This window comes from Pyricularia grisea (assembly GCF_004355905.1).
Source record: "Pyricularia grisea strain NI907 chromosome Unknown Pyricularia_grisea_NI907_Scaffold_1, whole genome shotgun sequence".
In the NCBI taxonomy this organism is placed as follows: Eukaryota; Fungi; Ascomycota; class Sordariomycetes; order Magnaporthales; family Pyriculariaceae; genus Pyricularia; species Pyricularia grisea.
Window position 1 is genome coordinate 5,293,511 of NW_022156716.1, and position 22,424 is coordinate 5,315,934.

The window sequence follows — 22,424 nt, forward strand, 5'->3', positions numbered from 1 at the left end:
GACGAACTGATCATTTGTCTTTGGTGTACATAGTATACTATGCCATAAAAATGTGCACAAAACATATCAAGTGTGTGTGTGTGTGTGTGTGTGTGTGTGTGTGCGTGAGCGTGAGCGTCCAAAGTTGGGAATTGCACGCTAGCATCCATGGATGCTGGGGCCGACGCCTCAAGGTTTTGTGGCTCTAGCCTAAGAATTTTAGTGCAAGCCGCTCCGTATATGTACTATGCGAGAGGAGTTTGTTGGTTCGTTCCACCGTCGATCATCCAACTGGTGTGGAATTTTTGCTCAACAGACAGGGTGGACTGTTTATTGTGCTTGCTGTGCAGAACTTGCATGTGCTTACGGATACTACTGTACAGTAGTGTTCTTTCTGCTTTGATTGTTGTGATGTGCTCGGTGCTTCACGCTTAGGCAGCCAAAATAGCAAACGCACAAGGCATTGATTGCTTTGTTGATGCCGCCCACCCGGACATCCCAATGCCAGTTAGTTGTTGTTTCGTGGCTATCCTGTCGAATCGGATAAAGCAAACTAAAAAAAAAAAAAAAAAAGGAAATAAATCTACGGATACATATCCAGCAATCTATGCCGAGTAATACTTTTCGGAGGCGGTCAAAATCAAACCAAGGTCTGTATGTCACAAGGCGGTGAAAGCCCTGCAAAGACGAATGGATTGACATGGAGCCTGGCATCTTTGCATGGATGCAAAGTGATTGCATCCTGTCTGTGATTGTTTGGCTGGAGGGGTGTCGAACGGCCAAGCGGCTTTGACGGGATGCCAGATCGGGCAGCCACTTGCAGAAATGAAGCTGTGGTCCAGTGGGGGTTTAGCGCTCCACATGACCGTTTCTAGTGGTCCAAGTAGCACGGCCCCACCAGTTGCTGCAGCTACGTTGCACCGTTTGTGTACCCTGCAGGTAGACCCTTGACTGCTGGATGCAGGGCTCTCCAGTAGAAACATTTTTTTTTTCTTCTATTTTTTTTTCTTACTGCCACTGTGCATGACCTCGACGATTGTGGCTCCTCTCACCACACGTTTGTTTTTTTAGCTGCTCATCTCCCCTCTCTAATATCAGACCTGCATATCGATCCAGACTTCTTTTAATTCTTTTACCTCGCATCGTCCCGCCTGTCTGCAGATATCCAGACCGGCGAAGCAAGCATCCCATCACAACCAATCGCTAGATTCTGTTTGTAAGTGCTTTCTGTCACCGCCAGAGTCAAATCGTGGATCTTCATGTCCGTGCTGTTCATCCTCGTCCAATGTTGGGTGTCAGATGCAGCTTGACTCCTCCTCAAACTCTCTCATGACTGTTTGGTTGCCTAGTAACTAACCTTCATCTCTTCGATTTGTTAGCTGCTGTAGAATAAAGTCAGCTACAGCTCCTCATAGGACGAAGCCGTCGCTGCCACCTACCTCTAATACTCTTCAGACACACTATGGGTTGGCTCTTCAGCAGCAGCAGCAGCAGCTCAGGCGACTCCAAGGAGCTCCAGACTAAGGTCAAGGAGCTCCAGGAGAAGCTTGATGCCACCAAGACTCAACTAGACACCCGGGATTCCGAGATCAAGAACTTGGTCCAGCGTGCCGATGAGCTCGCTGCTGCCAAGAAGCCTCTGGAAGAGGAGAAGACAGAACTCGAGGCCAAGCTTAAGAAGGCCAGCGAGGACCTGAGCACCAGGGATAGTGAGATCAAGGACCTGCTTAAGAACATTGACCAGGTGAACGCCAAGGTCGAGAGCTTGACGAAAGAGAAGGCTGCCGTCGACCAACAACTTGCCGAGGCACAAAAGGGCAAGGAGGGCGCCCAGAAGGAGACCCAAGAGAAGATCGTGAGTCAAAATTGTTTCTCCGCCGGATCGTAATCACTTTCTATCTTTCCGCATAACGCTAACATGACTCCCACTATCAGGTCGCTCTCGAGAAGGCCAAGGCCGAGCTGAACGCCGAGGTTGAGAAGCTCAAGTCCGAGGTTGCCGATGCTTCCTCCAAGAACGACTCACTCCGTCAAGAACAAAGCAAGCTTCTTGAGGAGACCAACTCCGCCAAGGACACACTCAAGGCCGAACTCGATGCCAAGATTATTGCCTTGACATCAGACCTAGATGCCGCCAAGGCCGACCTCTCCCGCGCCAACGAGGACGCCGCGGCCACCAAGACCAAGCTGGAGGAGCAGATCAAGAGCCTTCAGACTGAGTTGGATGCCACCAAGAAGGATGCCCAGGCTGCTGCCAGCAAGGGAACCGAGGAGGCCAAGAGTGAGGTCACTGCTCTCAACAGCAAGATTGCCAAGTTGGAGGAGGACCTCGCCGCTGCTACCAAGGGCACCGAGGCTGCCCAGACTGAAGCAGCAACTCTGAAGACCAAGATCAGCAAGCTCGAGGAGGACCTCGCCGCGGCCAAGTCGCAATCCGACAAGCTTACCCAGGAGGCTGAGGCACAAAAGAAGTCACTTGATGACGCCAATGCCCAACTCCAGGCCAAGACGAAGGAGACCGAGGACCTGCTGGCAAAGCTTAAGGCTGCCGAGGCTAGTGTAGCCGAGAAGCAGGCTAGCTTGGAGAAGACCCAAGCCGAGCTTACCAGCGCCAAGTCATCGCTCGACTCTGACAAGTCGGCTGGTGCCGAGGCATCCAAGGCGCTCGAAGCTGAAAAGGCTTCGCGTGCAGAGGCCGAGAAGGCTGCTGCCGATGCGAAGTCTGCTTTGGAAGCTGAGCAGAAGGCCCACGCTGAGGCCAAGAGTGCCGTCGAGGCCGAGAAGGCCGCTGCGGCCGACGCCAAGAAGGCTGTCGAGTCTGAGAAGACCACCGCCCAGGAGGCTCAGAAGGCCCTCGAGGCTGAGAAGGCTGCCCACGCCGAGACCAAGACCGCCTTGGAGGCCGAGAAGAAGGCACATGCTGAGACCAAGACTGCATTGGAAACCGAGAAGGCCGCTGCGGCTGAGGCTAAGAAGAGCCTAGAGTCGGAGAAGGCCTCCAAGGCCGATGCCAACACCGCTCTTGAGACTCAAAAGTCTGCTGTTGCCGAGGCCCAAAAGGCTGTCGAGGCCGAGAAGGCTGCCCACGCTGAGACCAAGTCTGCCCTGGAAGCCGAGAAGGCTGCCGCGGCCGACGCCAAGAAGGCTGTCGAGTCTGAGAAGACCACCGCCCAGGAGGCTCAGAAGGCCCTCGAGGCTGAGAAGGCTGCCCACGCCGAGTCCAAGAAGGCTTCGGAGGCCGACAAGGCTGCTTTGGCTGAGGCCCAAAAGGCTCTTGAGGCCGAGAAGGCATCAGCTGCTGAGGCCAAGAAGGCTCTTGAGGCCGAGAAGGCATCAGCTGCTGAGGCCAAGAAGGCCCTCGATGCTGAGAAGGCATCCGCAGCCGACGCCAAGAAGGCGCTTGAGACCGAGCAGGCAGCCACCAAGGAAGCCAAGAAGGCCGCTGAGGATGCGCAGTCCAAGGTTACCAAGCTCGAGGCTGCTGTCAAGCTTGGTGAGGAGACCACGGCCAAACTTCAGAAGGCTGAGGAGGAGACCAAGTCCCTGAGCAAGCGCCTCGCCGACGCCGAGAAGGAGTCCAAGGAGCTTAGCTCCAAGGCTGAGGAGTTGCAAACCAAGGCTACTGCGGCCGAGTCGAGGACAACAGAGCTCGAGGCCAAGGTCAAGGAGTTGAGCGAGCAGAAGAAGGAGGAGGCCAAGGCCGAGTAATTTCTTGTCTTATAACTTTTCTGACTGACGAACATGAGCATGTGTAATGTAATGAGGTGTAACGTCTGCGCAGCTGCTAGCACTAGATACCCATGATCCTACGAATAGCAAGATCGGATTTTCAAAACGGAATATATCAGATGATTCTTACTGTAAACCCTTTTGTGGACTTGATTTATTTTGTGACTGAAAGGTGTTTTATATGGATGGGAGCGACGAAAAAGGGAGTCCCTTGTTCTTTTAAAAATCTAGATATAGCTATCGTAGGCGTGGGAAGACACCACGCTTGGTGAAGCCTAATGCAATCCAGCCAGCAATGAGACACACTCCTCCGATGGGTGTCACGGGACCCAGGAACTTGAACCTCTCGGGATCGAGAATCAGGGCGTATATGCTGCCACTGAACATTGTCATGCCAGCAGTGAAGAGGCCAGCCGCCACAGGGTTTCCAGTTCCAACACTGGCGGCCAGCATGACAGCACCGGAATGAAGAAGCTTGATACACAAAAAAAAAAAAAAAAAAAAAAAAAAAAAAAAAACTCGTCAACACGTCGGCTCCTTGTCTATTTTGATGATTTCCCAAACCTCATCCCACATACCTGGTAATGAGCCGCCGTGCCCCAGCTCGCAATCTTCTGCGGGTCCGTGATGCGTTTCTTGAGCCCGTGGGCGCCAAAGGCACCCATCGCCACGGCCGTGGCGCCGTAGACGGCTCCGACGCGCCAGTAGGTCAACGCGCTCATCTCTGCTGTTCGTTTCGAGGGCTCCTTGTTGGGATCAGGCAATAGAGGGCTCGACTCGTTGGGCGAGGATTCCATAACAGAGTAAAAGCGTTTTGTTTTTGGTTTGATCAAAGTGCCAACAAAAAAAAAAAAATTGTAAAACAAAAAGACCGATGGGGCGGAATGCTTTTTTTGGCTTTGCCCAAGGTAGACAAATGATGGTCTTTCTGGGCTCGTGTACGGATTGTTCGGCTCGTGGTGGAGTGTTGTACTTCTTTCAGAGTGCCTGACTAGGTAAGGTGGTGGAGCAAGCCAAGCTGAGTTGGCGCAGTGAAAAAGCAGTTGGGTCAATGTCAGGGGTGAGGTGGAGTGGAGTGCAATGGGAACAACCGCTGTTGGCACTAATTTGTTGTACGTTGTGCTTACTTACAAACCTGGTGCGTAATGGAAGGAAGTAGGTAGGTAGATATATCAATGCCAATTCGACCACTCAACAGGCCAATTCGGCACCCTAAAACTACCAAGCGTCTCAGCAAAGACTGTATGCGTGGGATTTTGATGATCCTCTTGTGAGCAACACAGTCCAGCCGAGGCTTGGTGTACCTTGGGCTATGGTAGCTGGTTCGAATCCTTTGATGAACTAGACTAGTTGAGAGATTCAAAATGTCTTCTTCCAAAGTTTTGATCCCACCCATACCATCGGAAATGCATCTATCTATGACCCGTAAGACCTCGAAGCAAAGTATGTTGTTCGTGGCCCATATAGCATAAGTCCTGGTATCGCATCCATTATGGCTGGCTGGCACGTCTGTTTCAATGAGAAGGCTTGATATTGATTCTGCTCTCTCTATTTCAATCGTACCACGGCATTATCAAGGAATTTCCAGAGCCTGACCTATTCAACCCGGGGAGTTAAAAAATGTGTGTTGCTGTTTTCTCCGTCAGGGTTGTCACGAGCTTCGCATCAACTGATGCTTCCAAGACCTTCAAGCTGACACTGTGAGTCAGATAACAAAATTGGACACACCAAAGGAACAGAAGGCGCCAAGCATCGATGGTTAATAAGGAAAGAGGTGATATGGAAAGCAGACGTCGTTGAATCAGGGTAGCCGGATTAAGGTTTAGAGGTTACTGTGATGGGATGATGGGCAAGAGTCGACCAGTCTACCTCCGTAGTTCCAGAATATTTGGAAAGATGAGTCTTTGGGTTTGACCGAAGAGTGCGTTCCAAGTGTCGAGGACAACAATAGTAGTCGCAGTCCAGCAGGAAGCCACCCACAGGAAATGTAGTATAGAAAATAATTAGTATTTAGAAACTAATATGTCATGATGATAGACATTGAGATTCGTCAAAGTAAAGAGACACAAACAATTCTGTAGTGATTGATGGAAAGGAAGTCGAACAATCACGTGGGTCCGCTTCGCGGGTGGGTCACACCGTCTTGACGCGACTGGAGTTTGTCTCCTAGCTCCAAAGAATTTCGGCCGGCCATGATAGCATCCCGCAGCGGAAGCGACCTTTCTGATCACAGCCAACAAACCCGTGCAGCCAAAAACAAAAGGAGACGCCGACAATATGCAGCCGACCAGGTGTCTACTCAAGCGATCGGTGTGGAAGGGTGAGCCAGCCAGTTCTGCATGTTTGTCAGGAATCGCGATGCTAATCCATTATCAATTCTTCCACAACAGGCCCGCACATCGTCCCGTAAGCCTTTTGCTCATTCTACACTTGCCCAAAGTCGACCAATAAAGACACACCCCCACGAAGACGACGACGACGACAACAACGATGACATTGCTGACAAACAAAACGATTTTGCGCATGCAGCCTTCCCATTCCTAAACTCGCACCAGGCGTCACCCCCAGGCCCATCAGGACACAGGCCCGTGCCGCCACGATTCTGCCCAACTTTGTCGGTCTTAAATTCCAGGTCTACAATGGCAAGGTCTACCACGAGGTGCAAATAACAGAAGAGATGGTCGGACACAAGCTGGGAGAGTTTTCCCCGTAAGTCGATTCCCGAAAAAAAAAGCTATCTGGGGTTCTGGCCCTGTCAAGGGTCAGTTGGGAAGGAATACTAGTGCTAACATCACCTAACCAGGACACGGAAACCCTTCATCTGGAACAAGAAATAAACGCTCTACTTGAAAAGAGGCGTGTAACTGCGAACCAATGCTACGAATATTACGGCGACGGTGCTGTGCCTTTTTTTCTTCTTCTCTGGTTTAGAAATCTTGCATTAGACGTCATTACTTGTACTTTTATTGTATATCCTGTGGACATGGGGTCCAGCAAGAAAACGAGAGGTGATGCCAGCTTCCTTTTATTTCCCAGGTATCTCCCTATCCAGAGAGTGATGCTCACCAAGTCGCTGCGCAAGGGTACGTATTGAACTAGGACCGAATATGCACCGTTTGGTGACTAACAAGACAAGAAAGAAGAAAGATATGCATATTGATATCTGTAAAAAAAAACCCAAATTTATAACGCCAAAGCCCCAGCCCTCCAAAGACACCAGAAACGCCAGATGCGTGCAGTAGTAAAGAAATGTAAAGCAAATAGATGAAAGCCTCCCATCGAAATTTCCCCTCCACACATTGGCCACATTCACCTGTAGAACTCACTCCTCTTGACGTTGACGCCATACTCGCCGACTGCCATGCCGAGATCCTCCATGGTCAGCACAGTTCTGTTCTGGCCGCCGCCCTGGCCACCGCCTCCGTAGCCGGGCCTCTGCACACCGAGCGGCGGGCCGCGACCGGTATCCTTGCCACCGGTGCCTCCTCCACCACCTGCGCCGCCCGCACCACCCTGGACGCCGCCCGGCTGGCCGGGGACGGGGAAGCCGGCGGCGGCGCCGAGGTGGCCCATGGGGTTGTTGCTGGCCGACGAGTTGGAGGCGCGGATGCGGCTGTACTGGTAGGCGTCGGCCGCGATGTCGGCGATGAACTTTTGCGTCGCCAACGCCAGCAGCCGCGCGAGGCGCTGGTCCGTCTGCGGAGGTGGCGGGAGGCCCGCCCGCGTCATGTAGTAGTTTGTCACGGCGTCGGGGATCTAAAAGGTCAGGTTGTTTCTTGTCAGCTTTCAGAGTTGCTTTAAAACATGTAATTGGCGGTTGTTGTTTGGGGTTAAATGATGGGAGGGAGGGTTTGTATGTACAATTGGTGCATAGTCGTCCATCTTGGCCAGGAAGTCCTTCAATGGTATGTCCTTGCGCGTCACGGCCTTGGGCTCGGGCAGAGGCGCCGGCTGTTCTTCTTCAGGCTGCTGTTGCTGCTGCTGTTGCTGCTGCTGTTGCTGCTGCTCGCCAGCTGTCTGCGATGCTGCAGGCGGCTGCTCCGCAGGGATTTCTGGAGGCTGGTTCGTCGCCATTGTGTTTGTGATGTTGAGATATTATTTTTGGGGCGATGCTTGATGACAATTCCCGGGATGGAATGCGATTACACGTAATTGCGCGCGCGCCGGAGGGTTGGACTGAATGACCCAGATTGAATGCGAGTCGGCGGGCGATGCAATTGTGGGTCCAAACTTTCGGATCCGATGTCACAATCACGTGAAAGTACCTATGTATCCCCCAGAAACGCAATTTGATTAATTACTTACTCCTCAGTCTAGAACTCGAGTACATCATGGCAAAGAACGGTCAACACAGCCACGACTGCATAGAAAATTAATCCCAACCCTCCCCAAGGCGCAACACTCCCAGCAGAACTCTTGGCTGGCTCCGTTACCATGATACCGTCACCAGTAGTCGGCGTCTCCAATTGCCTCTCGAGCACATATATTTCACCTGACGAATCCGCCGTAACCCACAACCTACCCTTGACGTCCCAGGCCAACCCCACAGGCCGCATGCAGTTATCTGGACAGTTGTGGCCATCACCGTTGAAGATGAGGTCCTTGAGTGCCGTTGTGCTGTTGGAAGCCTCCTTGGGTTGGCCACTGGAAGCGTCAAACTCGACCGTTGACACACGATAGCCAACCGGATTTGTTTTGCTCACTGTTCAGGGTGTTAGTTTGTCACCACCATTTACCGACCGGGCTACAGGCATTGGGGGAAAAAAAAAGACACTTACTGCTGCCGCGAAAGCTCAAAAAGGCAATGTTTCCTTCCTTGTTGAACTTGAGATCCATCGGACAATAATGGGCTGGGAAGACCAGTCGAGGTGCTGTGTAGTTCCCGTTGCATGTCTCATCGCTGTTTGAGGCATTGGTGTTGATGCCGAACTGGCTGCCGACTTCAAGGTCTTCCCCGCCTGGTATGCGAGACGGGTCGCCAACGGCATGACAGACTGGATACCCGTAATTGCCTCCCTGGTTGTCTTCTGTTGCGTTCAAAAAGCCGTGGAAATTCAACTCCTCGGCTGGATTCCGGAGCGAAATGTCGGTACCGTTGCGCTCGATCCCGTCTACCGAGTGGTCCATGCTGTAGATGCCTCCGGTTATGGGATGCTCAGCAACTGCAACTGCGTTGCGCAGGCCCCAACCCATCCGTCTACCGGCCTTATTGAACTCCCAAGGCTGGCCACCGTCCGAGGTCCGAAGGGTGTCGAAGGCGCGAATCTGCGAGGTACCTGAATTCACGTCGCGCGCCGCGGCGAGGGCGGCTGTATCATCATCGCCACCACTGCCGCGGGACACGAGGAGCATGCCAGTGGCTTTTTTGGCCATCGTCAGCGTCCTGGTTGTCAAGACCTGGTTGCGCATCCCTGTGATGATCTCTTGCGGGTTGCTGTTAACTCTGCTGCCCTTGGCATCGTAGGCCCATCGGAACACGGACTGGACTGTCGATGCGAATAAGGAGTTGCCATCAGCAGAAAGGGCCAAGCCATGGTTGAGCTATTTTTTCCGTGTTAACGTCAAGTTGAAGAAGGTCAGATGAGCTGCAAGCCCATATGACTACGGCTTTTGCAACTTACTGCAGTGTTGTTGACGAGCAGAACTCTCTCTTTCTCTTCGAGACAAGTGCCGCCATGGTCTTCAAAGGCGAGACGGAGCACACCAGTGCCAGCGTCGACAACTAGCAGGCCGCCCTCCTTGTCAAACTCTATGCTTCGTGGTTTCTTCAGACCCGAGGCCACAACTTGAGCTTGCCATCCGGGCGCAACTCTTGGGGCTTGGTAGTTGGGAACAATGACTTTCTTGCAATCAGTCTGCGCCGCACACAGGCGCGCCGATAACGTAACGATTAGAGGGACAAATGACTTCATCTTTTGGCAGGAAGATTGCCTCCAAAACTGAAGATGTGATTTTTGATACGAAGAGGGACTTGAGATCTGATTTCTTAGCTCAGACTTTCGGCTTCTTTTTTGGTGGTAGAACCCTCCGAAACGGAAATAGGTGGTGAATCACACACACTTAGTAAATGTCACAACTGTGAATTATCAACCCCAGGCGAGATTTTGGAATTATACAGCGACTTAAGCATGTTGCCTTGCATCACATCAGTAACAAACAAAACCACTGAGCCACCCGTATCCCCTTACTTGGCGGGGTTGGTCTAGATACTTCCAACTATCGTCTTGCTGCACCTTTGGTGTGCTTGGCTGCAGCAAGGCAGTCTAGGTGCTTACCTTACATGGACGGTAACTTTGGAGCAACATGAAGTATGTGTGGATCTCACCTTTCAGCTTAAGGGCTGCGGGGATTATGTGCGAAATTTTGGAGGGGCCAGAGGCCGTGAGATGTTATCGAGGTTGTTAGCATATATTTCCATCCCTCGGATGGTGGCATGATGGTTTCAGGTGATTGATGGATACCTACCTACCTAGGTACCTAAGGTATGTATTCTTGGTAAAGACAATTTTTGACAATTGATGACGCTGGTTGAAAACTCTTTACAGTAAGGTAAGGAAAGATACCTACCTAGTTAGGTAGGTAAGGCAGGTGGGAGCTTCCTTCTACTTTCTTGATCCCTAATCTCACACTTGCCTTGATCTGTCCATTCACCTCCTTCCTATTCTCGGTATGCACCACCAACACGGACGGTACCATATCGTGTGCATCACTAGCTCGTTCTGTTGCGCGCTCCCCACACTCTGTCTCTGTCTCTTTCCAATTTCAATATTCTTCGACGGTCACATGAGCCTGAGCCTGCTGTGTCACCCTATTTTGGTTATCCCAAGCCCCGAATGCAAAGTAGTAGCTGCGGGGCTTTCCTTGGCTGCTCCGATGCAGGGAATTGCAACAATGATAGAGAATAATCCAATGCTCATTCAATAAAACCCGAGCTGAGTTTTTTTCCGAGTGGATCTGAACGCTTGGCCGAGCTCACTGAGTTCGAGTGATGCAAGTATTTACATACCTATCTAACTTAGACCTAGTCCAAGAGGGGGGACTGCTTTCTGGTTCATCTGCAAGGGTTATATGTGGCTAGGATGTGATTTCAGCTCCAGATCTCTTCAAATACCTCACTTCCAAACTGTCAAGGCAGCGTAGGTATTTGATCTCAACTCTTGAAATCCATCTCAAGACCACAATGTTCTCAATACGGCTTGTGCCACTAGGCGCTACCATACTTTGGTTCATGATGACGCCCTTGGTATCTACATCAATCCCAAATGATCCGAGACAAGCAGTGACCGCCGCTCCCCCGCCAAAACCATGGATCACCATCGACGAGGTTGGAGCTGCACGCACCATCACGCCGACCGTCACCACGACGAACCAAGCCGTTCAGACCATTTCAGGGGCCCCGAGCACCCTGACTGCAGAGTCCACCTGGTTCCTGTCCAACAACGGCATGACTACCACTACAGTCTTTGCTCCACACCCTGCTCCAACTTCCGATTATGGCAAGAAAAATGGTGCATTGATGGTCTGTGAAAACTATTACGGTGAAGATATGCCATTCTGTACGCCGAAGCGAGGCAGCATGCTCAATCCAAACTCGACTTATTACAGTGAGGAATAAATCCCCCCCAAGTGAGACACCACATTGGTCCAAATACAGAGCACCTGATCTAAATATCGCTTTTTCTGTGTATTATCCAGTTACCTGGGACCCTCAAAAGTTTGCTCACCAAGACGACAAGGTCAAGATCGAAGTTGTGTACGATGACAGCCGAGCAGAGGTGATAGCCCAGAGCGTCAAAGCATCAGTCGGCTACTACGCCTGGACAATACCAGCCGACATGCTTACCAAGTCCAACAGCGCCGCCGTGAACGCCAGCATCAAGTACAATTACCAGTCTCATGACAGCTCCGAGTTTAACGAGATCCGCGGCAACGGACCCCGGGTCGTCATCACCGAGGATTTCATGTGGCCCGTACACGACGCCGGCAGGGATGGCTCTCCCGGGCCTGTTTCAAACATCGTCATCGTTCCCATTGTCGTCGTGTTGCTCGTTGTTGTAGGCCTCTACTGCTGCTGGAGTTATCGCAAGAAGGGCACCGTCCCTCTCGCCGCGGCCTTTGCAACCCTGAAGCGGAGATTTGGGCGAGGCCGCGTTTCTCAGGGGTATGGGGTGCGCAAGAGCCGCCCGGAGAGGACTGGGACGGCCAATCCGACCCATGACGCCGAGATACCTAGGGTTGCTGCGCGCGGGGACTCGTTCCGTGCCAACCACCAGCCCGAGGACAAGACACCAGGGATCCAGCTTACCAGTAGTGATAGCTGGTCGCCCACGTCGACGTCTGGGAGGAACGTGTTCCGGGAAGAGATTCAGAGACAACAGGGCCGGAAGTAAAGGCATATAATGACACTGGATGGTTCTCTGTTTACAAATTTATAATCTTTTCTCAATACTTGTTTCGACTGTGCATCTAGGGATTGGCGTTATCATAGTTGCATTATAAACATCATGGATAGGGATTTTCTTTGTCAAGATAAAAGGATACAAATCTTCTTAAACGCCATGTCAAACTTCATTCAAACTACCTAGAACCTATCATTGATCTTGACAATGTTGTTATATTCTTTAGCATTCAGAAAGCTAAGGTACCTATTTACATTTTAAAATTCATTATCACTTAAAAATAGTGATGTTATGGCGTCCTGTTAGCCCGGAGATACGGCCAATTTACAGGTAAGAAGCCTCAACCAGGTAGTTGATGATGAACTTGGTGTGGCGGAGGATGGTGGGCCACTGGATCCTGTCAACGGACTATTTTTTTCCCATTTCAAACCATGTTAGTATATGCCCGTCTGCTTTCTGAAGAGACAAAGAACAAGAAAAGAAAAAGGAAAGGTCAAGCTTACGTCGCTGGAGGAGTGGATCCAACTAGCCGAGGTACCAATGGGCTCGTCGCCGACGTAGGCGGCAGGGAAGCCGTTTGACCTTGCGCTGGCGTGGTCGGAGCATCCGTAGCCGCAGCTGGAGCTGGAGGGCGCGACTCCGGCCGAGGCCTGAGCAATGCGCCTGACGTAGGCCGTGAGGCTCGTGTCGACATAGTCGGTGTAGACGGTCAGCTTGCCACCGGGCGAGTAACCAGACATGTCCTGGTTGAGATAGGCCAACACGCGGCGGCCATTGCTGCGGTAGTTAGCAAACACGTCGCGCGAGCCCAGCAGGCCACCCTCCTCGCCGCCGTAAAAGTGGAACTCGAGCGTGTTCTTGGGCGCGAACGACGCAGATACGAGGACCCTCAGAGCCTCCATGATGACCACCACGCCGCTGCCGTCATCCTCGGCTCCCGGGGAGCGGGCAGTAGTCGAACCTCCGGTGGAGTCGTAGTGTGCACCAGTGATGACTTTTGAAGGGGTTTGGAAGAGACAATTGGTCAGCGGGGGGAGACAAAAGTTGCTGGAGCAGTGATATCTGTCGAGAGGAGGAGGGACTAGACATACCTAGGTCGCTCGTCTGGCCAGGGATGCGAACGATGATGGAGGGCTGGTTGAAGGAGTGAGTAATGGTTGAGACGGTGCCCTTGGATCCAACAATGGTCCTGAGCTGCTGCTGCAGCCATGTGCCAGCTTGAGTACCGGTGGTGGAGCGGTAGTGGCGAGTTTGATAACTACTCAGCCAGTGACTATTAGTTACCATAATTCCTAGATCAATTGATGATCAACATCTCAGCTTCAACTCACTTCGCCAACGTTGTCAACCAGCTCTGAGGGTTGGTCGTGGTGGCCTGGTTGCTCAAACTGACGGCCTGGGCCTGGTTCGCCAAGGTGGTCGGGTAAGTGACAGCCTGACGGGCCTCGAGCTTGACCTCTTCCGGGTCGGTGGAGAGGACGGCAAGCTCCTCCTCGCTCACGCCCGTGATGTCGTGGAAGCCGACGCGATTGACCGCAAGAACTTCCTTCTCCTCATCCGTGATCCATGAGCCAGGATCGGCCGGAGACAACTTGACCAGGCGCAGTTCCGAGGAAGCGCTCGCGGGGGGCTCAGCGGCCGGTGCGGCCGAAGCCAACATGCCGGACGTGGCCAAGAGGACAAGAGAGCGCGTAATTTGCATCTTGATAGCCGGGTGGGATAGCACAGGACCAGTAACTTTGAGAGGTTGAAGAAAGAAGTTATGTGTGCAAGGTTACTGGGCAGAGTGGCAAATAGAGGGGACTGGACGGGCTTTTTGAGGGGAGGCGTCTGTCTTGTCTTGTCTTGTTGCTTCTCAGGTCGACCACGTAAGAGGTGAGCGAATGCCTAGGGAGGAAAGAAGACCAAGGCCACGATGGACCACAGCAGGAAAGCTGCCAATGGCTTGTCTTTAATACACATGCTCGCCCTCACCCACAAGTCGGCGTACTCTGTACGATTTCAAGAAAAGCTTGGTCGGCATTGATAGTCTTCATCTGCGGCACCCCACGGGCCCAGGGGTTATCCAACTAGCCAGCTTCCTAAAGCGGAATGTGCCTGGAATTTGGCGGAGTACAGCCAAGACTTGCTTGACCAGTGGCCTGCCAATTGTCGGTAGTCACGCCGTGTGAGGGAGCCTCTGCCGCCCGCCGAGACGTGCCATCGGGAAACCTCGAGTGCGGCTGTTGCCCTTTCGCATCCACCAGCTTCCAAACCTAGGTTAGTAGTCCACCAGCAATGGCACCAATGGCCGATTGATAAGCTGCTCGGCTTCCTCATTGCGATAGAAAGCAAAGCTGACAGACAGGGTGCCGCCCCCTAACTCATTTGCCAGTGCGTGTCCGATTTGTCCAATATCCCACGAATGAATGAACGTTGTGTGAGGCTGATTGATTGATTCTTGTCCTTTCAAGGCAATTTCAATAAACCGTATTCCGTACCTTCTTAACTTCAATTTAGGCTCTTAACAGTATACACAAAATGACAAACATCTGACTGACACAAAGAAAATTACAGTCTTGATGACAACAAATTTTTTGCACCAAAAATATATATCACGTCTATATCTTTTTTTGTTGGGTAGATTGGATCCCGAGCCCTCCCTCGGGGTTCCCTTGTAAATATGCTTGCTGCTTGACCAAACGAATGAACGGGGCAGGTTAAAAAAAGAAGAGCAAAAATATTACGATATGTATAGTCTGCAGTAATAGCAATTTCTGTCATGAGCATCCTTCATGGGAAAACGGCTTGTAAAACAAGAGCAAAGCGTCCTAGGTTGCTAGCAATTATCCAAGAAACGAATTTTATGAGTTCGCGACAACCCGTGCCTCGATGTCCAACGCAGCTCTTCTACAGCTGGCCCGACAAGAGTGCTTCGGTGGCTGTGTCACGTCTTACGTCAGTAACTTGTCTCTGAGATGGCGCGAGTTGGGTTGGGGGCCACGTGATAGTAGCTGAGTACTTACCGCTATTGATGTACGCCCTCCTGCTGTCCAGGTTGACCCCGAACCTCCGCTCCAGTTCTTGCTTGACACCCTTCTTGGTGACCGTCATCAAGTCTGCCGTCCTCAGGATCTCCCGGATCTCGGCAAGCAGGGCATCATCAGATGGCAAGCCAGCCAGGTTTGAAAGCTCCATCTCACTGCCAGTTGGAGCAAGGTTGAACTGTGATCCACCGAACTGGCTTTGTCTGTTGCCCGCCATGAGCATGTCTGATTGTGCCAATGACATGCGGCTGGCCGAGTAAGGCATGTGTGGCATCTGCGGTATACCTGTGGTGCTCCCAGGTCGACTGGGAGGGTACGCGCCATAGGGATTGACGGGGAACCCGTACTCAGAGACGGCGACGGGGGCCTTGGTGGCGTACGAGAACCCAGAAACCTCGGATCTGGTGTCGTCCTTGGAGGTCTGTGCATCCCACAGCTCGCTCTGGTATTCCTCCCACTTCTTGCGAGGGATAGACGAGGGATCAAACTTGCCCTCGTCAGTGACCACGACCTTCTTACCTTTCTCTCCAGTGACAACACGAGTGTTACCCCATGTGAAGTCGTCCATGTGCCAGAAGGCATACAGCGGGAGACCAAACGAGAAAATTGGCACGGCGATGATGTAGAGAACCATCCATGCAATCATCTCCCACTTGCGGCGCAGGATAAAGATGATAGCTTGAAGACCGTAAACTGCCGCGAGCAGCACGAAAGCCAAGACGGGCACCATGTCAGGAGCGATGACCAAGCGCACAATAAGGTAAACAATATAGGCGATGGTGACTGGCTGAATGACGGTAGAGAGCAAATCGATGAAAACGATGAAACGCATGGAGAAACAGCAGAAACCGCAAAGCTGGCCCATGGGCATAAGCTCGATCAAGTTGTGCACCGTTGAGTTGATCCAGCGACGACGTTGCGAGAGGAAGACCTTCCAGGAGTCGGGGGCAATGGTCCAGGCATGTGCTCGGTAGATGTACTTTGTCTTGTATTTGTTGTGGTATTTGAGTAGGAGCGTCGTCAGGTAACGATCCTCACCAAGGTGAAGCAGGTTCTTCATGTGCAGCGTGTCCACGCGGATAGTGGCGTAGGCGTCGACAACCTCGCGGGAGACGAAAAGCGGCTTACCCGTCTCGGCGGCGCGGATACGGTACATGGAGAAACAACCTGGCAAACAGGTAACGGAGCCAAACAGAGATTCGAAGGCCTTGGACAAGTTGTGCGAAATGTAGTACTCGTAAACTTGGATCATGGTGATGAAGGAATGTTTGGCGTTGGCGATTGACGTCTCTCCACAGCATGCAATCAAGCGGGTGTCATCCAGGAAAGCCGAGACGAAACGAGTGGCCGAATCGGGAGCAACAACCGTGTCGGCATCGATCTGAAGCATGTACTCATAGAATGTCGGGTTCACACCAATAATGTTGCGAATCTGATGGTACATCTCCAGCTCCAACGGGCTCATGGCCAAGTTGTAGTGGACACGGTTCAGGAAGCGCATGATGACCATTTGAGAATCACGCTTGCCACGGTTACCCGGACGCGAGACCTCGGATGGCTTGCCGACCTTGACGACGACCATGAAGGGGACGATGTGACCTTGAACCTCGTACAAGCCCGAGTAGACCTTGCCCATGTTGTGCTGCTTGAGACCTTCACCCAGAGATTCGAAGCTGAGGGGCTCGGGATCGACTGTTTCTGAGACACCCAAAATATCGAGCACAATGCGCGGCGTGGGCCTGTCGTTACCCTGACCAATAATCATACCGTCACAAACAACGATCAAAAGTTTGCGCTTGTCGTCGTAGTGCATGCGAGCTGCGGAGTCTATAGCACGACGAAGCGACTCTTCGTCTTCGGTGTACGCAGGAATCTGACACATGATGAACTTATCGAGGTTCTCGGGCATGTTCTTGGTACCGAACTGGAGCGCAGCCAGGAACTTGAAGGCGATGATCGAGACAAGAACAATCGTAACAGCGAGGATGAAGTATTCGGAAAACTTGCAACGCGGCGAGTTACGCGTATCGACATCGCCAAGATAGAACAGGTTATCAAGACAGAGTTGCATCGACTGTCTCAGAGTCGGGTCCATCCTTAGTGCACCCCAAAGTGGGGTAATATCCTCTCCGCTGCGGTCCTGGAACAGCTTCACAACTGATGGGTCCATGAAGTCGAGTAGGCTCTGGTCGGTAGGAGGCGTTTCGTTGTATTTAACCCTAAAAGTACGGCCTCCAGCAATGTACTTGGTGAAGTCGTACACCCGACCGTTGAGCATCGCGATAGCGTTCCTGTTCTGGGCCATCTTCTGGACGGTTCCAGCAGGGTAGCCAATGTTGCCCTTCTTATACGTGCCCCTGAAAGTAATCATCATCTGAGAGAACCAGTCGGGTCTTGTATCGTTGGTGAAGTAGCGGAAATCGTGGTATTTTGCATTCTGATCCTGACTGTTGTAAACATTGGGCGAGTCGGTGATGTTGGTGTCCTTATAATCCAGCAGCACGGCCGGATTAACAGAGCCATCCTTTCCTTGGCACAGAGCAGAAACCTGAACGGGGAAAAGGCCCGTGATATCAGTGCCGGCGTATTGGTTGAAAGACTTTGCTGGCAAATATGGCAGAGGGTGTCTGGGAATGTATGATCCGATGTCAAAGACCTGCCCACGGATGGCTGCATATGAAGACTTGCCATTTTGTCCGTTGTAGGCGGAGAGCTCCTCGCCAGTAAACACGTATTGTGTAGGGCAAACAAGGAGGGGGAACACAACCAGGATGAAAGCAGCGGCCAAACAACTGAACCAAATGATGATGTTGATAGCCAACTTCTCTCTCCAAGCCAGGCGCACATCCTTGCGGGGCATTTTACCGAGGCGATGTATCAGAAACTCTGGGACCCAAAATGTAAGCATCCAGGTAATGAAGACCCAGCGCTTGCGGCTTGGGCTGTCTTTGAACTCCTCCACCTCAACCATGGACTTCTCATTACCACGCTCAGCCATCTGCTCGCGAGTATCAAGGTTCTTGAACATGTCACCTCCGCCAAAAGCCGAAGCTCCGGCATCTGACTTGCCGTCGATGTCGTTACTGCCAAAGTAGCCCGACTTGGTCTTGTCGTTGTTGTACGGGGAGTTACCAGCCGCGATCAGGCGCTCCTTGGAAGCGCCGTATGGTAAATTGCCGAGTGGAGTGCCACCCTCCGATTCGGGAACGCCAAATCTGCTCGTTACCATATCATTGAGCTGCGCAATCTCCATCCAGCATCGTTCACTGAGGAATACACCAGTAGAACCGATTTGAATCTCGTTGGTCGGCCAGCGCTTCTCATCAACAACAGCCTCGACCTTCTCCCGTTCACTTCCGACCAGGAGTGTGTCAACATCGGCAAGACCCAGGAATTCGCCAAAGGGCAAGAACACACTGAAATCTGCAGATCTGATACGTTGGCTGATCTCAGCAATGCCAAATGTCTGCATCTGTGTGCGAACACACTTGCTATCAAACTGGTTGGCAATACGTCTGTCGTTGGGCTTCAAGCAGAAGACAAAGTAGGCGTTGGTGTTCTGCGCGTGAAAAGACTTGGTGACATTGTCGAGCGAGTGGAGGAACTGACCCGACGCGCCCTCCTCGGATGGCTTGTTAACAGGACGCCGCGAATCTCCAGCTTCGCTGGCAATATCGTCTAGGGTGTCCTGCCGCCCACTAATTGATTCCTTGCGTTGGCGAGTAGTACGAGCCGTTCCCGGCCTGATCTTGCGTGACATAACACTTGGAGCACGCATAGGCTTGGAGCTGACTGAAGCCTGCATCACTGTCGTCCTCTCCTGAGGATGTGTGACAGTATGCAGAGCCTCTTGACCGAAGAGGCGGGCAACGAAGTCACTCTTGGTAGAGTTTACCAGGTTCAAAAGGTCACCAGAGATGACTTCACCGTTCTCCTCGACGAGTCCTTTGATCGAGTATTCGACCTCACCAGCGAAGTGGCGCACGGTGAAGGAAGCAGCAGTATTCTCGGACAAGAAGTTGCTGCCCGGAAGTTTTGCGGTGGCTGCACTAACGCCGATAGCAGGGTTCTTGCCTTCGAAGCGCTTGCGCAGACTTTCCAAGAGTTGCATGTCGGTACGGTGACGCCTGGTTTGGTCGTCAAGAATACTCAAGAGACCATTGCCAGTCTTGAGCAATCCCTTGACTGCGTCGGAGTTGTCGAAGTAGCTAGTGGGTGGCACACTCACTTCCTCGGTCTCTAGCAGATCCGCCTTGCGATCGAAAAAGTTTTGCAGGGTCAAGTTGTACATGGCCTCGGCAGCAGCATTGTTCAGGAGCAAATCGAGAGATGAGCCAGTGGAGCTTTGCTGCGAGAAACCTGGGAAGTCGATGATAGACACGGTGTTGACAATGGCCTCCTCAGGAGCGCAGATCTTCTGGTTGATGTTCTCAATGACATAGGCAACCAGAAGCGAGTAGAGAGTCCGGGCTAGTTCATTGGCGTTGGCGCGGGCACCAACAGGGTCGAGCATAACAGTGACCCTCTCCTTGTGGATGATCTTGGTCTTGTATCCAAGGGTTGTTTGAAGCTCGGCGGCACTGACGCCCAGAAATGCGGCCACTATAGCAAGCACGTCCTTATTCTTTGCGACAGTTGTCACCTGGCCACCCTCGTGCGAGAAGCCACCGCTCTCATCGCCGCCAACTGTTGTGTTTTCCGAGCTCTCGAACTCGAGCTGTCCAATGTGAAGAATGCTAGCCAGGACTTGGCAGATCTCGGCAATTTCACTGCGGGGGAATTCAAGCTTACGGAGGGCAGTCTTGAACAGTTGAAATCCCTCGGCATCGTTGATGCCGACCTTGAGCTGGGTCGGGTGCCCCAAATACCTCCATCGCTTGCTGCCGGTTCCGGCATCCGGCTCTCCAAAGCCCAAGTGTGTCTTTTCGGCAGCGCTTGTGCCGGCCAAGATGTAGTACAGGATATGGAAGTTTCGCTCCCCGGTTGGCACATCGGTAATCCTACTCCTCTCCAAACGATGATCCAGCAGCTTTCCTCCGATGAGCAGCGGACTCGTTGTTGACGCTGTGTCGTACTGCAGTTCGTAGAAGAGACCTGCCTTGGATGCCGTCGGGGTGGTGGCAGTCTTGGTAGTGGTTAAGGTGTCGAAGACATATGCAGCGAGCGAGACCTTTGTGGATAGGGGCGTCGAGGTTTTGTTCAGGAGGGCAGTCAGAATATGCGATCGGATGGTCGTCTTTCCTGAGCCAGATTCACCCCTGGAATTGCATCATTGTCAGCATCGCCCACGGCTGGGTATGGAAGGGAATGGGTTCAAGGATTATACTTACAAGAAAAGGATTGCTTGATTCTCAGAACGGTGACCGAGACGTAGGAAAGCCCTGTCGGCCATATCCTCGGCCTCGCCTTGAGCACTTCCAGCCTTGCCTCCATCTTGTCCCTTGCTGGAGGACGTGTAGGTGTTGATTGAGATGAAGGCGTGAGAAGATAGTTTGGCGGTTGGCAGACTGACGTGGAAACGACTGGCAAGGTGCCCAGTGAGGTGCGTATCGGACTGGAGGTGGGCGGGCAGCGCAGGTAGAGAAGGCTGCGTATGAGCACCACCGTTACCGCCGACAGGCGGAAGGTGTTGTGCCATGTCGAGAGCAAGCAGCCTCGAGTCGAGGCAGCAACGCGCCTGAAGGCCGTTTGAGAAATTTGGTTCCCTATAGAAGGCTGGATTTGAAAGAAAGTTTGGGACTTTGTTACTCGCTTGTCGGCTTGGCCACTACTCAAATGGCTGTAGAGTTGACCTGTCGGGGTTGAGCCTCTAGGACGCAAACTTGTATCTGGACTAGAAGCAGTAGGGAATCTAGGACAAAGTTGTCTTGAGAAACCCCCGCTGCTGTGCCTGCGTAACACGAGAAAACACGAAGTCCACAGACCAACCCTTATTACTATTATGGGAGTGATTTGGAACCGCGGCGACAAGCAAAAAGGCCCGAAAAACGAAGGACGAGGGCCTGACGAACGGTATGAACAAACGAGTGATTGTGGAAGAAGGAGAATCCCAAAGAAGGAAAAGTGTAAATTGTTGCAAACAGCCAGGCAATAACAGAGCCTTAATGCGGAAGACCACACCTGAATTGACGGCTCTTGTGAATACTACCAAGACTCGCCGGGGAAAGAGGAGGAAAAAAAAAAAAAGGGAGAATCGCTCATCCAGGCCGGACAGGCAATCGTGGGCCAGCTGCAACGTCCTAATACGAGCAAGGGGGCGTGGCCCGGGTGCTTCGCACCAATCCAATTTTCCCGTTACAGTGGCCAGGTCCGGCTTGCATGGAAGACAATTGTGGGGCTGCCTGCTGAGCTCGTGCTTGACAGCACTTGAAGCAGAGAAGATCTGTAATGCATACCAGGTTGCGAGCAAAGACGCAAAATTAAATCTCGTGCACGCCGTTTTCGGGAAAGAACGACATCATATGAAAACCAAAGCTTTCTCCCCCCCGGCAAAAGCCTATGAAGGAGTATGGCCTCGGTGCGTTTTCATTCTCTATCTGATTCGGACCCTGCCTATACGTAGGCTACTGTCTCAGAGTTCCTTTCTACGGCAGATTAGTTCTACTACAAGTTGCCTACGCTCGGACTATTAACGATCTAGTAAAACCGTTCGTTCACTTTCAAGAAAACACAAACAAACAAATCCACGCCCTGCCTTGGATACAAGAAGGAAAAAAACTCAAATGCGTCCCAGTCTTTTGCTTTCGTGTGTGAAAGCAACAGAAGGTTCAGACGGGATGCAGAGAAAACCAGATGACAGCCAACGACAGCGTCTGAGCATTACTGAGGCTGGGATTGCTTCCTGGTTAGAAGTCAGCATTAGCCTGGCTAGATGCTGCATGAAAGAAAATATTGCCCCACGTCGGCCTGTTCGTGTCGCGGGCTGGGGCTGTCCACTGCCGTAGGTGCTCGCACTGTTTGTTTGATTCTCAGCCCGCTACAGGCGACTGGGGAAATCAAAACCAATCTTGTGGTCGAGATTCATTCGATCTAGCACTAACCGCTCAGCTCCAACGCCTCCCAGCCGCCAAAGATTTTCCCATGCCATTTGCATGCACTTTTGTGCCGTTCGAGCAATTGCATCTTGTAATTTATCGTGAGCTAGATGGAGCCTTCATATGTCGCTAGACTGCATCTGCCGAACACTCGGCCAAGGCAGAACAAAAAAAAAAAAAAAAAATCCAAATCAGTGTCACGGCTGATTGGAGCACACGCTACGAACGCCACTATTGCAGGATACATTACAGTAGTT

General features: G+C 52.1%; 8 protein-coding genes across 9 annotated transcripts; 4 read left to right on the forward strand and 4 right to left on the reverse strand.

Moving 5' to 3' along the window:
* Positions 1 to 1,015: 1,015 nt before the first annotated feature.
* Positions 1,016 to 3,687, forward strand: PgNI_01623 (uncharacterized protein; the record flags this gene model as incomplete). Its single annotated transcript, XM_031121694.1, has 3 exons — positions 1,016 to 1,195; positions 1,359 to 1,834; positions 1,915 to 3,687. Exons 2-3 carry the CDS (start codon positions 1,442 to 1,444, stop codon positions 3,685 to 3,687), a joined length of 2,166 nt encoding a protein of 721 aa, XP_030986361.1. The 5' UTR covers positions 1,016 to 1,195; positions 1,359 to 1,441.
* Positions 3,688 to 3,945: 258 nt separating this feature from the next.
* On the reverse strand, positions 3,946 to 4,505 carry PgNI_01624 (uncharacterized protein; the record flags this gene model as incomplete). Its single annotated transcript, XM_031121695.1, has 2 exons — positions 3,946 to 4,182; positions 4,287 to 4,505. The coding sequence occupies 2 exons, from the start codon at positions 4,503 to 4,505 to the stop codon at positions 3,946 to 3,948; spliced, it is 456 nt and encodes a 151-aa protein (XP_030986362.1).
* Positions 4,506 to 5,233: 728 nt separating this feature from the next.
* On the forward strand, positions 5,234 to 7,697 carry PgNI_01625 (uncharacterized protein). Its single transcript, XM_031121696.1, has 5 exons — positions 5,234 to 6,028; positions 6,099 to 6,114; positions 6,238 to 6,417; positions 6,512 to 7,464; positions 7,570 to 7,697. The coding sequence occupies exons 1-4, from the start codon at positions 5,986 to 5,988 to the stop codon at positions 6,543 to 6,545; spliced, it is 273 nt and encodes a 90-aa protein (XP_030986363.1). The 5' UTR covers positions 5,234 to 5,985; the 3' UTR covers positions 6,546 to 7,464; positions 7,570 to 7,697.
* On the reverse strand, positions 7,018 to 10,097 carry PgNI_01626 (uncharacterized protein; the record flags this gene model as incomplete). Its single annotated transcript, XM_031121697.1, has 6 exons — positions 9,989 to 10,097; positions 9,330 to 9,843; positions 8,487 to 9,249; positions 8,142 to 8,410; positions 7,570 to 7,767; positions 7,018 to 7,464 (listed from the first exon to the last, which is right to left on the reverse strand). The coding sequence occupies exons 2-6, from the start codon at positions 9,618 to 9,620 to the stop codon at positions 7,018 to 7,020; spliced, it is 1,968 nt and encodes a 655-aa protein (XP_030986364.1). The 5' UTR covers positions 9,621 to 9,843; positions 9,989 to 10,097.
* A 566-nt stretch (positions 10,098 to 10,663) lies between these two features.
* Positions 10,664 to 14,175, reverse strand: PgNI_01627 (uncharacterized protein). Its single transcript, XM_031121698.1, has 5 exons — positions 13,439 to 14,175; positions 13,199 to 13,365; positions 12,611 to 13,101; positions 11,404 to 12,515; positions 10,664 to 11,312 (listed from the first exon to the last, which is right to left on the reverse strand). Exons 1-4 carry the CDS (start codon positions 13,807 to 13,809, stop codon positions 12,432 to 12,434), a joined length of 1,113 nt encoding a protein of 370 aa, XP_030986365.1. The 5' UTR covers positions 13,810 to 14,175; the 3' UTR covers positions 10,664 to 11,312; positions 11,404 to 12,431.
* Positions 10,889 to 12,098, forward strand: PgNI_01628 (uncharacterized protein; the record flags this gene model as incomplete). Its single annotated transcript, XM_031121699.1, has 2 exons — positions 10,889 to 11,312; positions 11,404 to 12,098. The coding sequence occupies 2 exons, from the start codon at positions 10,889 to 10,891 to the stop codon at positions 12,096 to 12,098; spliced, it is 1,119 nt and encodes a 372-aa protein (XP_030986356.1).
* A 377-nt stretch (positions 14,176 to 14,552) lies between the features above and the next one.
* Positions 14,553 to 21,290, reverse strand: PgNI_01629 (uncharacterized protein). Its single transcript, XM_031121700.1, has 3 exons — positions 20,464 to 21,290; positions 15,113 to 20,391; positions 14,553 to 15,028 (listed from the first exon to the last, which is right to left on the reverse strand). The coding sequence occupies exons 1-3, from the start codon at positions 20,769 to 20,771 to the stop codon at positions 14,997 to 14,999; spliced, it is 5,619 nt and encodes a 1,872-aa protein (XP_030986357.1). The 5' UTR covers positions 20,772 to 21,290; the 3' UTR covers positions 14,553 to 14,996.
* A 306-nt stretch (positions 21,291 to 21,596) lies between these two features.
* On the forward strand, positions 21,597 to 22,397 carry PgNI_01630 (uncharacterized protein; the record flags this gene model as incomplete). Of its 2 annotated transcripts, XM_031121702.1 has the most annotated exons (3): positions 21,598 to 21,650; positions 21,798 to 22,073; positions 22,197 to 22,397. In XM_031121702.1, coding segments are annotated over 3 exons (405 nt in total), but the record flags the coding sequence as incomplete, so codon positions are not given. The 2 variants fall into 2 exon arrangements, with proteins under 2 accessions (XP_030987767.1, XP_030987768.1); XM_031121701.1 differs by having other exon boundaries at positions 21,597 to 22,073.
* Positions 22,398 to 22,424: the final 27 nt, after the last annotated feature.

Excerpts from the sequence above, each read along its gene's own strand:
- PgNI_01625 (XM_031121696.1), top strand. The coding sequence starts at position 5,986 with ATGCAGCCGACCAGGTGTCTACTCAAGCGATCGGTGTGGAAGG. Across the intron at positions 6,418-6,511 it reads AAGCTGGGAGAGTTTTCCCC|GACACGGAAACCCTTCATCT; the intron begins GTAAGTCGATTC and ends TCACCTAACCAG.
- PgNI_01627 (XM_031121698.1), bottom strand. The coding sequence starts at position 13,809 with ATGCAAATTACGCGCTCTCTTGTCCTCTTGGCCACGTCCGGCATGTTG. Across the intron at positions 13,366-13,438 it reads TGGTTGACAACGTTGGCGAA|TTATCAAACTCGCCACTACC; the intron begins GTGAGTTGAAGC and ends CTGGCTGAGTAG. Across the intron at positions 13,102-13,198 it reads TGGCCAGACGAGCGACCTAG|TCATCACTGGTGCACACTAC; the intron begins GTATGTCTAGTC and ends CCCCTTCAAAAG.
- PgNI_01629 (XM_031121700.1), bottom strand. The coding sequence starts at position 20,771 with ATGGCACAACACCTTCCGCCTGTCGGCGGTAACGGTGGTGCTCATACG. Across the intron at positions 20,392-20,463 it reads AATCAAGCAATCCTTTTCTT|GGGTGAATCTGGCTCAGGAA; the intron begins GTAAGTATAATC and ends ATGCAATTCCAG. Across the intron at positions 15,029-15,112 it reads GAGGGCGTACATCAATAGCG|CCACCGAAGCACTCTTGTCG; the intron begins GTAAGTACTCAG and ends GACGTGACACAG.